The sequence below is a fragment of the Carex rostrata genome, chromosome 27 (genome assembly GCF_964058835.1).
Source record: "Carex rostrata chromosome 27, lpCarRost1.2, whole genome shotgun sequence".
NCBI classification, from domain to species: domain Eukaryota; kingdom Viridiplantae; phylum Streptophyta; class Magnoliopsida; order Poales; family Cyperaceae; genus Carex; species Carex rostrata.
In genome coordinates this window covers 311,751-327,615 of record NC_135944.1, presented here as the reverse complement: position 1 = coordinate 327,615, position 15,865 = coordinate 311,751, and the positions used below count along the sequence as shown (strand labels likewise).

Below are 15,865 nucleotides of genomic sequence, written 5' to 3'. Positions count from 1 at the left end.
TAATGGTAAAAAATTTTATTATAATTAATCTCGTGATAATTCAGTAGAGGTGCAAAGTTTTGCTGTATTGTTAAAAATTGTATTGCACCTAGCCTTAACCTTATAAAAAAAAAATTTAATATTTTTGAAATGAGAAGAGAGAAAAATAGTATAACTGTATAAGTAACATTAAAAGACCTAACTAAAAATAACGTAATATAACTAAAAAAAAAGCTCTTAAGACTTAACCCTCTAATTCCTCCTCTTCAACTTGGGGTTCTTCTTTAGATTTATCCTCCTTCTGTTTGCCTGCTAATTCGTGTTTGGCCTTTCTCTTTGCCTCTTCTTTTGCTGCCTCTATCACTCTGATCAGATTCTCAAGATATGTGCCGGCATCCTTATTTCTTGATTTTTTTAGCATCAACCCCTCAGCCACATCGGCTGGAGTAATGTTCACCTCACAGAGAAGGGTTTGTATGGTGGCGAACAAGTCGTTTTTTTCGACCCCAAGATAGTTCTTGGCCAACACCTTGAATGCCTCGAAGGTGCAGTACGACAACTCTATGTGCATATCCATTCTGCCCCTCCTTATCAGTGCTGGGTCGAGCTTCTCTAAATGGTTCGTTGTGAATATAACGATCCTCTCCCCTCCACACGCCGACCACAGCCCGTCTATAAAGTTGAGAAGCCCAGAAAGAGTCAGCTTGCTACTTTCATCCTTTTCCTCCTTCTCCGGAAGCTTCTTCTTCTCTTCGTCGTCCTTCTTCTTTTCCTTGCGCTTGCCGGTTAGGTCAAGGGAGCAGTCAATATCCTCGATGACTATGATGGACTTGCCAGTTGTCTCGATGAAGATCTTTCGTAACTCTGTGTTGTTCTTGACCGCTGTCAGCTCAAGGTCGTACACGTCATACTCCATGAAGTTGGCAATCGCAGCTATCATGCTCGACTTGCCGGTGCCGGGTGGGCCGTAAAGGAGATAGCCCCGCTTCCACGCTTTGCCAATCAGCTTGTAGTACTCTTTTCCCTCACGAAATGTGACAAGGTCGTCTATGATCTCGCTCTTCTTTTTGGGGTCCATGGCTACTGTGTCAAAGGTGGCGGGGTGCTCAAAGGCCACATGGCTCCAGACGGAGGTTTCGTAGCCGTCCCAGTTGCTACTAGGGCTGTTTGTGAAGAGCCTTCGTTGCCGTCTACGTAGCATCACATTGCGCCCTTGCTCAAGAATGTATTTCAAATATTCGCCCTTGATCAGATTGCGGTGACGCTTGTGGAAGGCTAAGCGGTAGTACCTGATAATTGTTCAAAAGTTGTTGTTTATTTTATTACTTAAAACTGAATGAACATTGTTAACTAGAAAAATTAATTAGAAAATGCGTATGACTGACATACTTGCGTTTGTTTTCACGGCGGTAGAAGCTGAAAATTTGGGAGTTGGAGGACTCTGCGCGGGCATACCACCATACCTGGACGCCTCTGAAGGAGTCAGGGACCCCCTCATTGTTGTCGATGGTGACAAGCGGGGTGTCACTGTCTTCGCCCAGCTCGGCCTTGAGCTTGCTAGCCCGAGAAGAGCAGGTGGAGCTAAGGTATGCCTGGGCTGCAATGTAGAGCTCGTCACGCTTGAAGTACTCGGCTTCCCCATGGTACTCTTGAATTGTGATGTCGACGTAGGGTTTGAAGAAAGAGAATACCTTGTGGAAAACGGTAGCCACGTAGTCACTGACCTGGAAGGGGATGTGATCCTTCACGATGTTATATAAGAAGAACAAGCTTGCTATGGTTGAGCCGAGCCCTGCCCAGCTCTCTGCACCCATTTTCCTAGATCTCTCTCTCTCTTTCTTTATTTTAGAATATATATATTCTAAGTTTTTGTTCAAGAAATGTTTATATAGACAAACCGGAGAGAGAGATGGCGGTGGCACTTTTTTTAAATATTAATTAATACAATCCTTGGCACCCAAGCCGCTGACGATTTAGTTGACTGTTACTTCATTGATAAGAAAAATGACGTCATTTGGTGATGCATGCATTGAGTAATTCTTCTTGCACCGAGATTTTTATTAATACCCTAAAAAGTAAAAAAAAATTATCAAATCTGTCCTCTAAAAGATTTTCAAAATTATCCTAACCTTCCAAATAAGGGGCAGCCAACTATCAGCACCAAACTGCCCCCTAATGGGACGGTCAACTATCCATATCAAACCACCCCTTCCTACTTGGACGGTTTGGTATAAAACCCCTATATATTATATTTTTTTTTTTTTCTTTCCTGCTCACTTAAAATTCATTTTAATTCTATGGAAAAAAGAAAGAAGAGAAAGACGATTTCAAGCAATTTTTTAGACAAGTACAAGTAATTTTTTTAATTCATTTTGTAAAACTAAGGCCTCATAGGAAAAAGACAGGACATTCTCACTTAGTGAGACAAGTGTCATTCACTAGATCTGCATTCTTATCGATGCAATTGAGATGAACAGTTATATGCCACAGTTAAAACAAAAGAACATATATGTTATATCTCCCTTCACTTGACATAAGTCGTAATGTCCTCATCCAGTTTGATATGGATAGTTGACCGTCCAACTAAGAGGCAGTACTAGCTATCCGTTGTTTGAGCGATCAGGGTAATTTTGAAAATCTTTATCTTTCAGTTCAGAGGACAATTTGATATTTTTTTTTATTTTTTAGGATAATAATAAAAATCTCAGCTTCATGCATGACAAATCACATATCACAAAAAGAAATATACATATATATAAATATAACGACCAACTTTGTGTTGACACTTGCAACCATCGACCGTGTTAATTACGTTCGAGTGAATAGTTTAATTAATTAGTTGTTATTTATTAACACAGGGACGCATTAAGCTAGCATTCAATACAAGAGATGCGGGGATAAAACGTACACATGAAATGATTAATCAGAACAAGGCCCAGTTCCAGGCCCATAACCATCAATCTGACTTTTGTTTCTCGTTGGTTGTTGTGAGAAACTCGGATTTGCCAACGTAAAAGCAACGGACGCATCAAGATTTCACCATATTGGCATCGTCATCAACTCCAACAGAAGTTAGTTAGATTAGTTAGGCAGTTAGGCTCTTATGAATCTAGCCCTGCTAATCGGCGTGTTCAAACCCAAAACTCGGCCCGGCTCATTCAATCTTCATTAAAAGTCCGACTCGGCTCAGCTCAAATTTGAAAGAGAAAGTCTGACTCGGTTCAGTCTATTGGATTCTCTCAACTCGGCCCGAACTCGGCTCAAACCCAAAACTCGACTCAAACCCAAAAAGGTCTACTACCTTGGACTATGAACAGAAGATATGTATATATTTTGCTTTTCTTTAGCTCGATCGCCAATTTCAGTCTATTCGATGTTGTTTTAATCTATCTTTAATTTGTACATTTGAAACAACTAATTAATTTTGATTTATTCGCCAGAAAAATTAAATAAATTTAATTTGCAACATTAATTCAAACTTAATTTACAACGGAGCCTTCTCTTTGCTCTTTTATTAAGTACAATTAAACCTTAATAACTAGCTACAAATTAAGAAATTAATCGATTAATAAATTAATCAACAACAATTAAAATTAAACGAGGGCACACTGCAATCATGTATTTTTGCTTCCGCATATATCTGAGTAGTGTTTAAAATATTGCTTCTGATATGAGATATTTAAATCTATTATTTACATTTAAATGTTTCTTCTAATTAACAATAACCGAACTATTATTTGCATTTAAATCTATTTATATATTTCTTAAAGAATATATATATATATATATATATATATATATATATATATATATATATATATATATATAGAGAGAGAGAGAGAGAGAGAGAGAGAGGGTGACTAAGCTCAAATCGTTTGTTTCTGGACTCAGGAACAAACGACTTGGTTCTTCGATTTTTAAAGTTTAAATGGCCGATCCAAACCGTTAGATATTTAATCTATTTTAAAATGTGCTTGGAGACAAAATTTTATATTTTTTGAATTTTTTTTACTATTTATTAAGATGGTTTGAAAGTCGTTGTTTTTATTAAAATTATGCACCATAAAAAAACAGCGATATATATATATATATATATATATATATATATAGAGAGAGAGAGAGAGAGAGAGAGAGAGAGAGAGAGGGGTTAGCTAATATCAAATCAATTGTTTCTGAGGTTCCGTGCAACTAAGTCGTTTTTCAATTTTCAAATTTTAAAAAGTCGATCCAAACCGTTAGATGTGAACTCTACATTAAAATGTGCTTGGAGACCAAATTTTATATTTTTCTGAATTATTTTATTATTTATTATGCCACTTTGAAAATCGCTGATCCAACGGTGGCTTCTGGTTTTACTGTTTTGTTAAGCCACCGTTGGATTAGCGATTTTCAAAGTGGCCTAATAAATAATAAAATAATTCAGAAAAATATAAAATTTGGTCTCCAAGCACATTTTAATATAGAGTTCACATCTAACGGTTTGGATCGACTTTTTGAAATTTGAAAATAAAAAAAGGACTTAGTTGCACGAGATTTCAGGAACAATTGATTTGATATTAACCAACATATATATATATATATACTAGTATCATACCCGTGCGTTGCAACGGGGACATATTATAAGAAACAAATATATCAATGAAAATAATAATTATCTAAAAATTAAAACACATGTTAATAGAAAATTTATATGATTTTGTATTTTTAATTAACTTTAATCGTGATCTCTGATAACAATTTGATGATGTGATGATTTTTTTATTTTTAAGTACCAATGATATCAAATAATAGCTCGATTCGAATACAATATCAAATATCATACAACAATTCAATATCAACATATAATATGATATCAAAAAACATAAATAAAAAGTGTTTATCGTGTGTATGTATAGGATATATATACACACACATATTATAAGAAAAATATATGTTCACACGCACGTTCCAATTTATATTCTTCTTTGTTTCCAATTTAGAACACACACACACACATTGATATATTCTATATCGGAAATATATTCTAAATTGCCCACACCAATATGTATAGAAACAAAGAAAGAGAAATAAGGAAATAAAAAAATGATTTCCATTGTGATCCGTATAGAAACGAAGAAGTAAGGAAACAATAAATAAGAAAATGAAAGGTAGAGTCTTCTCAATTGAAGAGGAGAAATATGGAAACAAAAAAAATAAGGAAACGGATAAATATATTGCTAAATTTCAGAATTTATTCAATTTTAATTGTAACATATCGTGTGGCAGCATATGTGGTGGGTATGTTTTTAACTAAATTTAGACTTCTATACATAAAACAGATACATATCGGACACCCAACGTGCTTAATAATATAATAGAGATATATGATGAAGATAAATATTACGAGTAGAACTATGGTGTTCTTAAGCTAATCCGAACCGTTGAAACCCACCTACCTTACGAGTGATGAATCTACATGTAAAAATTTTAAACATTTGAATTAATTTAGTATAAAGTTAAGCGGTCAAAACACGTTTAAAAAATGAATGCACTAAAATTAATTTATTAACCTTCTAATTTTGACCGATTGACTTTATACTAAACTAATTCAAATGTTTAAAAATTTCACATGTAGATACATCACACGTAAGATAGGCGGATTCCAACAGTTCGAATTCGTCATTTGAATGTTTTAAATGCTCTCTTTTTCTTAAAAAGATAGAAGATAGGGTGATTAACGGGCCACACTATGCTCATGCCATCTTTTAATAAGCTCTACATTTATAGAATTGGTTAGACCCACCTTGTAGCCTTATATCATGGATTCTTGGGCTGCTAAATGTTCATGTCGTATGATTTTCAAAATGTTTCCTTTCCCAGTTTTTTGTAGTATCTTGAAACCTTTTTCAAGAATAAGGAGGGAGATTGATGTCTATTGTGATTACATAATGTTATGCTATAGTACTTAGTCATCTAGGGTTTAACCCAAAAAAATATATATATATCTCTAGGCATTTTAATTGCGTGACTCATTGAACGAAGTGCGCAACATGAATATATAACATATCATATGGACAACATGAATATACATTTTTCTGGCAGCAACTTGCACAGCATTTATTAGTGCTCCTAGAAATGATGGAAGGGGGACATGAGGCCATTATAAAATCCAACCAATACTCTTGCATAGTTGCATCCAGTGTTTTAAAATGCAACTGTATGGACCACATATGTGGCCACATATGCTTATGCAGTGATTTTCCGCATACATAATCTCAAGCTAGCATTACATGAATCACTTTTCAATCACATATACATAGTAAAGTGATTTGTCCACTATAGTAACTCTGATCAAATGAGGGAAATACTGTTCACAACCTTAGCACCTCTCCCTTTTGCCATGTATAGTCCCATATGATGCATCAGCTCCTACAAGTAACAGAAGCACAAAATTATACTTGCCTGGCCAATAGTTTATCAGTTCCCTTGTGTACCTTTAGTTAGCTCTCTATAAAGTTTGAGAAAGCCAGAACAGTATGCATTCACCATTCCAATTTAAAAATGAATGGCACCATACCATGGGTTGTCAGGCATTTGCCTATCCAACTTAAAAATGAATGGTAACAGGCTGAGCAGGTATCCAAATGACCGCAGCAAGTAAAATTTACTATATTTGGTGCCTCACTAATAGGGGTGTTTAAACGATAGATCGGTTAAAACTGAAATAAAATAATCAAACCAAAATGTTATTCGGTTTCCATAAATCTAACCAAACCAACCGAATTAAACTTGTCAACAGAATAACAACCCAACCAAAAAAAACAAAGTAAATTTTGGTTTGTTTAATTGAACCCAAAATAAGAGAAATTAAATTTTAAAAGTTCAAAATTCAATACATCCACGAATACATTTAATAATCATAGAAATAAATATCACGATATATCACTCGAACCGAAATAAGAGCGTTTAAACCGAAATATATCACTCGAACCGAAATAAGAGCATATAAACCGAACTAAATATAAAAAACCAAAATAATTCAAGTAAATATCATGTACATTTCAGTTTGTTTGGTTGAATCAAAATAAGAGAGATTATACTGAACCAAATATAAAAGACCAAAGTAATTAAAAAATTCAACCAGACCGAACCATTTAACTGAAAAACCAAACCATTTAATCCAAAATTTGACGGTTCAGTTGAAAACCAAATAAACCAGATCCAATGAACACCCCTAATCACTGGTCTTGTACGACCTGGGGATGGGACGTAAATGCATAGAGAAGAAAAAGGAAATCAAAGTGTCAAGACCTGGGGATGGGACAGAGCCCCTTTGATATTACGAGCAACAGGAGTTGGCAGATCATATGTGGCACATCCTTCAGAATAAATCACAACATCTTCTAGTGGTGGGACCCGGTCTATGTTCCGAGCTGATAAAACAGAAGAAGCAAAATCTAACACACAGATGTCGGTGCATATTCCAAGCACCAAAGCCTACACATACAATACAAGGTTGGATAATAAAAGCTCCATTACCATTTACCACACCTGCTATTTTTGGTCTGTTGCAAACAATACACTCCATTTTCAAAGAAAAATAACCCCAAATCAAGTACATTGAAACATTCTACATAGCAACCAACCTTATAATATGGTAATGATGTAGTATTTTGCTAAAAGTTGAAAACTTGCGTGTTTTACATTATAACTCTTACCAATGTATTCAAAAGCTCAAACTGTACGCAGCACCAGCCAAGAAAACTTAAATATTGGTTTGCAAATTCATGTGAAATACATAACCGAGACTAAATCTTATCAATTTAGTAATTTGCAGCTAGAATTAATCTTGGTTTTGGCATTATATGTAGTGACTCCAAAATTTAGGACTGAATTGCAATTAAGAGAATTGTGGATGCAAATTATTAAGATGGTAAATATCATGCTTAATTTGCAAAAAACCTCTCACCTAGAGATAAGATTCTTATTCTCAAAATTAGTGCAATGGATATGAAATGTCAATGCTTACTGTTTTGATTTGAAATTTGCTGATCCAATCAGCAAAGGCATTAGATCCGTCTTTCTCAGTACAGAAAAGGAATCCATCGATACAATGTTTTCTTTTTAGCGTTGCATTTGGATCCTTCTCCAACCACTCTAGAGCTGCATATGTGAAGATAATCCAATTTAAAATATGAAAAAATTTACTTATATGTTGGCATAAGTACCCATATTTTAATCTTAAACAGTTTTTGATGAGTAATGCTGCCATGTATTTTGTTTAATGTACAGGATATCGCAGAAATTGGGTATCCAGACCAAAGCAGGTTTAAAGTTTAAACTCAACTGTACCACACTTGAAACCAGTGCCTCCTCTTCTTAAAACATTATTATTTTTTTCTTTTGACTTTCATAATGTGTACACACAAAGGAAAGCATAATACCAAACCCACTATTTTCAAACTAAGTAATTGGTACATATTATTTGTGAACCTAGATCTGCAATCCTCTGTGAAACTTTATGTTGATAACAAAGAAAGAAGAACCAAAACGAGGTTTTGCAAACAATGTCTACTAAATTCATACTTTCTTAATGTTGGAACTTAAGGTTCCTTTTCATCACTTTTGCTCTTCAGATTACTAAACAAAGATGGTGTATTCTTAATTAAATAAAGTTCATTAAAGTCTTGCAGTAATCTATATATCAAACTTGATTCGGTGCCAAATACAATTTTTCTACTTTGTTTGCTTGCTGTTGGTGGGGGCAGTAGTGTGTGTGTGGTGATAGAAAGAGAGAAACAGACAATGGCAGCAAGAGTTCATACCGGGAACCAGGTTTTCCTCACCCGACCCGATAATACAGTGAGGTGGGTATGGGGCTTCAGGTTTGTCGGGAAAATGTGCATCCAGAAAAACAAAAATTGGCCATCCGTTGTCGGTGAAAAACTTGGCAAGCTTATCAGACTCTTGTACCATTTTATCTATCTGTTTGTTAGGCTGAGTTGGAGCCTAAAAATCAACCACACGAAAACTAAAAATTAAGCAGTCAATTTCTTAACAAGTATTTACTAGCACTTAAGTTTCTAAGTTAGAATTTGAAGAAACCTTTTCCTCTAATTGGAAAAACAAATTCTCTATACACCATCGACAAAAAAAACACATGGCCATCAGTGATCATAAATCAAATTAAATGGATGAAGAGAAGAAAATAATTTAAGAGCAAGTAAAAAATTTCGGAAGAATTACGAGATTGCCAGCGCCAACGGTGCAGAAGCCGTTGACCTCGTCAATGAGTACAAGGCCGACGGGTCGACCCGCCTCGACCTCGCGAGTCAATACCAGCTCTGGATCCCACTCGAGCGGTATCTCCGATTTGAGCAGATTCACAGACTCATTTCTATTCTCCGATTCCATTTTCACACTCTCTCTCTCTCTCTCTCTCTCTCTCTCTCTCTCTATGTATACTGTATGTAAAGAAGGCGAGAAAGTCGACAAAAGGAGGTCGTCCTATAAGAATAAATATCAAACAACTTTTCACTTGCGGTAACTCACACCAGCTGCCATTAGAGTAATAGCAGCGGGGTGCAATAGTTTACAGTATACCGTTGATCAAAGATCAGACGGTTCATATCAGATTGAATTGTAAAGTGAAAACCCATTTATTTATTACTAGTATCGTGTCCGTGCGTTGCAACGGAGATATATTATGAGATTGAATAAAATATGAAGAGATTCTTAGTGACCCGACATTGCCGAGTGGAAGGGTCATCGCTCAACAACAACAACAACAACAACAACAACAATAATAATAATAATAATAATAAACGGTTCATAAGAGATTTCATTTGAATTTATGCTATTAAATTAAGAATATTGATTTTTATTTTTTTTTCTATTTTTTGTTTTATTTGTCAATTTCATAGTTTGGGGCTTTGGGCCGTATGATTTTCATTTTATTTTTGTTTTCTATTTTTGTGTTTTATTTGTCAATTTCATAGTTTGATTCGTATGGATATTAATAAATATTTATTGATTGCTTAAATCATAGCAAAAATTGTATGAACAATATGTTTCCAATTCTATTTTGTTGTATTGATTATTATTTGGAGATCTAATAAATATTGGCGGGTCCCACAAGGCCACAATGATTACTTATCTGATTATTCTAATTGATTTGGCACAATAGTTTCTTTAACGATGAGAGGAATATAGCCTAAAAAAAAATCTCTCACCACTGCTTTGCACTAATTGAAAAAAAAAAAAAAAATCCTTGTTAGAATCGGCACTTAGGACGTGAAAATTTGTATAGAAATAAATAAGGAGATATAAGAAAAAGAAATATCAATTTTCATTATGTTTAATTGAAGGAGTAAGGAAATATATATATGCAGAATTTACTCAATTAAAGAAGAAGAAATAAGGAAACATATTTCATATAAATTTTTTTCCTAAAAGACTTAGTTGGCTCAAATTTAATTGCAACATAGTATGTGGTTATACGTGTGGCGAGTTTTATTTTAACTAAATTTAAACTTCTACACATAAAAAATATGCATTTAATTAATAGAAGACCAATTATGTGATTAGATGGATGAGATTAAATTCAAAATTTCATCTATCAATCGTAACCGTTGGCGGATCGGACACCCAACGTGCTTAATAATGGAATGGAGATATATCTATCTAAGACTTTCTGTTGGTTTTGATCGAACGGTTTACAGAACTAAGCAGTAGATGCCACGAATTCGTACCTTCTTCGTTAACTCAAAAGGAAATCTTTTGAGTTAATGAATCTTCGCTATCCAATCTGCTTTAAAATTTATCAAAATTAGATCCACACTAATATTAAAGAACTCCTATATTATAAGCAGAATTTAGATTATCTCCTTTAAAATCAAATGGTTGAGATTCATTAACTCAAAAAATTCACTTTTGAGTTGATGAAGAAGATAGGCATTCAGATGCCACCAGGATGCACATCCCAATCGAATTTTTACTAATCCAAACCAATTTTTTTTTCTTTCTTCAAATATAATTCTTCTTAGAAAAATAGATAGAGTTTTTCTAATAGATCTAAATTTTAAGATACTTTATTTATTTATTGAAAAACTTATTATATTTTAATAAAAAAAATTTAGAAAAATGAAAAAAATTGTTTTAGATCGGTAAGAATTTTACCAATTCAAAAATTTAGATGGGTAAAAATTCCTACTAATCTTTCTACTCATGAAATTTACACGTACTCTTTCTCTTTCTCTTTCTTTTTCTTTTTTCTTTTTTTCTTTTTTCTTTTTTCTTTTTTCTTTTTTCTTTTTTCTTTTTTTCTTTTTTCTTTTTTCTTTTTTCTTTGTTTTTTTGATATTTTCAATAGACAAAAAATTATCCTTTGCCGGAATTCATATCACCTAACTAACTTTGATATGACAAGTTTCATTTAATTTACAAAAGAATTGTACAGCAATTACTGAATTTGAAAACTAACTTTGTTTTGCAAAGCTGTAAAAAGGTGGTACAAGGATGTAAAAAAACCCATATTAAAATATTCAATAATTTATACAAGCTAATTTAAAATTAATTGTAAATAAAAAAATGATATAAAATTAATTGAGAATAAATTTCTGAAGTTACTAACGTGCAAAAATCATGTTGAACAGTTAATAATTTAATAATAATAATTATTATTATTTATCGGGCTAAATCAAGATCCGACCCGACTAAACCCAGTTGTGTTATTGGATCTTCTCTTGGACCCCGAGCCCGAAAAACCCATGTATACACTATTACACTTGGTCTTAAAATCACTCTGTTTTTAGTCCTCAACTTTCCTCTATATTGACCTGCACTCGGGACCAAGTTTATCCAACTGTTCGTGGATCAGGTGTACCTAAAAAATAATCTGGATTCTAATAAATTGGCCGATTATTATAGGTTGTTGATGATTCTGATCTTTGTTTGTTTATAATTACTCCGCAGATAAGATTCCAACTTTCATTTAACTTATTTATCCATGTACACTAATTACTAATTAGGCGGTGGGTTGTCGGCCACGTGGCAGGTCTTGAGTTGACGGACGGCTTGAGCTTTGTCTGTTGTCTTTGGTTAGAATCTTTTCATTTAAAATTACTTAATTATTGACTAGTTCAAGGATTAATTAATCTTTTGGCTGTTGCCTGTTGGTCTTGGTTTGGTCAACACTGGAGAGTGCAGTGTGTTACAGTGTATTGATTAAATTTATACTTGTATATAATAATCCATGCTGTTCAGCTGCTTAAAGTATGAAAGATGAAAATCAAGCAAGTATTTTTCTTCTGTTATTATATGCTAAGAATCTTTTTAAGTAAATTAATATCATTAAATAAACTAAACTCTTCTTCTCTCTCTGGCAGACAAAAACCTAACACCACTCTTCGTCTCTTCCCCACAGTATTTCATTTTCATATCACCACAAGAGGAGAAGAGAATGCAATTTTAGATAGATGGGTCTGGGACCTCTGGGTGGAGTGATTGCTAACGTTCTTTCTGTGCAAGCTCCGTCTTCTTCCTCGTCGCCTGTAGTAGATCAAAACCACCAAATTCAGGCAGAATTATTCTAGAAATTGATGATCATCTCAAATTCTGCCTCGTTGCATCAATTTCTACAATTCTGCCTCAATTTCCTGGTTTTCATCGAACGGTTTACAGAACTAAGCAGTAGATGCCGCCAGGATGCACATCCCAATCGAATTTTTACTAATCCAAACCAATTGTTTTTTTGTCTTTTTTTCTTTCTTCAAATATAATTCTTTTTTTAGAAAAATAGATTGATTTTTTCTAATAGATCTAAATTTTAAGATACTTTATTTATTTATTGAAAAACTTATTATATTTTAATAAATAAAATTTACAAAAATGAAAACAATTGTTTTAGATCGGTAAGAATTTTACCGATTCAAAAATTCTTACCTATCTTTCTACTCCTGAAATTTACGCACTCTTTCTATTTTTTTATACAAAAAATAGACAAAAAATTCTCCTTTGCCGGAGTTCATATCACCTAACTTAGATATGACCATAGTCACAAGATTCGCGAATTAAATCTAAGTAATTCGTTTTTTCATGATGTCGAACCGAACGTCGAATTATTCGGTTGACCAAACTTTGACCGAATCAAATCCGAATAATTTACAAAATTTACGAATTGTTTCCGAAATTTACGAATTATTTGCGAATTTTTTTCGAATTTTTCCTAGAATATTTTTTTTTGGGTTTTGATTTTTTTGCTCTCTTGCAGGATTGAGATCTCTGGTCCGAATAATTCCGAATTATACCCGAATTATTCCCGAATCACAAATTTTTTATCACGCCGAACCTAACCCGAATAATTCATTTGTCACTGTAGATATGATTATCCACAAGTTTCATTTAATTTAGAAAAGAACTGTAGAGCAATTACTGAGTTTGCAACCTAACTTTGCTTTGCAAAGTCTTGCAAAGTTGAGGTTTCTAATTGCCCCGGATTAAGAGAGTGGTACTTGCAACATGGAATAAACTACAAGGTACGTACTTCCTAATTCCTTTTATATCTCTGGAATTAAAAAAAATTTGTTGTCATGCCATACAAATTGTTTATTCCCCCAAATTATAATGGGTTGTGCAAATGACAGTGCATGCACCTATATGATGAAATTTGTATGATATGGTGCCAACCATAGTGGCCTTTGTTGTCTTTAATCCAAATTTAAAAAGTTCCAAGTCCTAATTTTAGGAGGAAGACGTGTTTGAAACCGAAGAAGATGAAAGATGAAGAGGAAGCAACATGACAATTAATGTCAGAATAAAAATGATTGATAATTTTTTTGAGTAAAGGTTGGTTAAGTCATCCAATTATTTAATATATTTGCTATTATAATAAAAAATTTCCTCCATTTTAGTTTCGAACCCATGAGTGACTTTGCAGATCAAAGGCTGGTTCTTAAAATAATTGATGATATATAGAGCTCATGAACTACATGGTACTTTCTATTATTGAATTTGCTATCTTGGCATTATGTATTTGAGGAATGCATCGAATTCGGATTATGCTTGATTCGTGTATGTATCCATGATTGATCAGGAAATCAACCGATGCTGCGTAAATCCAATCCTAGCTGTCCGTTGTCTTCCCAAATTGCGCACGATTCAAGAACTATGAGCAAGCTGACCATGTCGTAGCAGGGAATTTAGGATTAACGGCTACTTTTAGAATAATTTTTTGAGTGTGATATTTACGGTTCAAATGTCTTCATTTTATATGCCTCCATTATATCTTTATTTTTAAAATGTTAGTAACTCAAAATTTAAAACATAAATATCAAAACAAAACCTTAAATGTGATCTATGTTACTTTATATATAATATTTTTTATACATATATAGATTAAATGTTGTAAATCATATCTAACGGTTTTGAGTAGAGTAATTATTTTATATATAAAGAAATTGTCTGTCTATTAACCAAATAAAATGACTGACACTTTCCAAAAATATAACAGTCTATGCTCAATCAATATTATATTCGAAGAATCTCATGTCGGTTCCAATTTACTATTAAGTCTTTAGGCTTTATATGTTTTACAAAAAAATTAGAGAAATTCGTTTCTACTTTTATATTTATGAACGGACAGAAAATTAAATTTTATTAATCATAAGATTATAAATTAATTTTCTGCAAACAGAAAATCTTAAAACATATAATTAATTAAACCGCCAATAAATGAAAAATATTTGTCGGTTATATAGAAGCAACACTTTGATTTGCAGTTGTTAAAAGAATGATGAATAAAATACTGGATAGACAAATCGATTTGTTTAAACTGGACATTTACAGCTTATATAGAATATTTTTTGTTTGCGGTATTGAAAATTTGAGTTTATGATTAAGCTATTCATGAGTTTCACTAAAAATATATTAAATTTGTGAAAGAATATTCAGTTTGGATCAGACCGTTTATTTGGAATGCCGACCAAATTTGGCTCAAGTTAAAAATTCACGGCATCCTTGAACATTTGTGCCAAAGCTGATTGGACGATCCAGATCCAATTTCAAACTTTGAATTGCAGTAGGGAATCACAACTCAAAGATATCTCATCAAGCTATATATGCATCAACTTTACATTCAGATCCCCACTAGTCAGGTTGAGTCCGTAGGTCCTATCTTCAGTTTTTCAACTTTGTTTTTCAGGTTGAGTCCGTAGGTCCTATCTGCAGTACGTAAACACTAAATATGAACAATTTGTTTGATTCCGTGTCTAATGAAAACTAAGTTCTCAACACTTTGATATTACACAAAACTAGATGGTGCAAAATCATTTGGAAAAAGGGGAGACTCATATTTGACCATAGATATTTTCATTGACGTGAAAACATGCATGTTTGTGCCACCATCCTTTACCCTTTACCCTCCCGAGTGCATTAGCGATACAACCTGAATAACAACCTGCGGTGGAGCTTCAAAGAGCTAAATTTATAGACACGCTGATTACTGATACATGCAGAGATCTCTTTCATAAAAGCATCCTTTGATGTTCTCCGAAAATACTAAATGAGTACTTTTGAACTTTAATTCCTCTTTGATATCAGAAATGATGTCAAAGTAAACTTTCCTAATAGGCTAATACACCAAAACTCATCATATATTCAAGGTCTACAACTTATAATATAACAGGTACTTTCTGAGATTTTACAAAGGCTAATGGCAAATATTGGAATTACACAAAATAATTTGTTTTAGTTCCTATACCTTTAAAAGATCCAATCATTGTTCATGCTGCCATGTATTTCTCTAAATGATCTTGCCTCTTGATGTAAAAAAACAACAACTATTCTCTCTTAATTTTCACTACACATATCATCAAAACAAAACAACTTTTAGACTAATTACTTACCGTTA

General features: G+C 33.2%; 2 protein-coding genes across 2 annotated transcripts; both read right to left on the bottom strand.

The window, feature by feature from the left end:
- Window positions 1-1,820, bottom strand: LOC144545243 (AAA-ATPase ASD, mitochondrial-like). Its single transcript, XM_078293834.1, has 2 exons — window positions 1,369-1,820; window positions 1-1,268 (listed from the first exon to the last, which is right to left on the bottom strand). Exons 1-2 carry the CDS (start codon window positions 1,791-1,793, stop codon window positions 224-226), a joined length of 1,470 nt encoding a protein of 489 aa, XP_078149960.1. The 5' UTR covers window positions 1,794-1,820; the 3' UTR covers window positions 1-223.
- A 4,292-nt stretch (window positions 1,821-6,112) lies between these two features.
- Window positions 6,113-9,441, bottom strand: LOC144545322 (nicotinamidase 1-like). The gene is made up of 5 exons (XM_078293913.1): window positions 9,205-9,441; window positions 8,784-8,967; window positions 7,988-8,121; window positions 7,270-7,455; window positions 6,113-6,387 (listed from the first exon to the last, which is right to left on the bottom strand). Exons 1-5 carry the CDS (start codon window positions 9,370-9,372, stop codon window positions 6,310-6,312), a joined length of 750 nt encoding a protein of 249 aa, XP_078150039.1. The 5' UTR covers window positions 9,373-9,441; the 3' UTR covers window positions 6,113-6,309.
- Window positions 9,442-15,865: the final 6,424 nt, after the last annotated feature.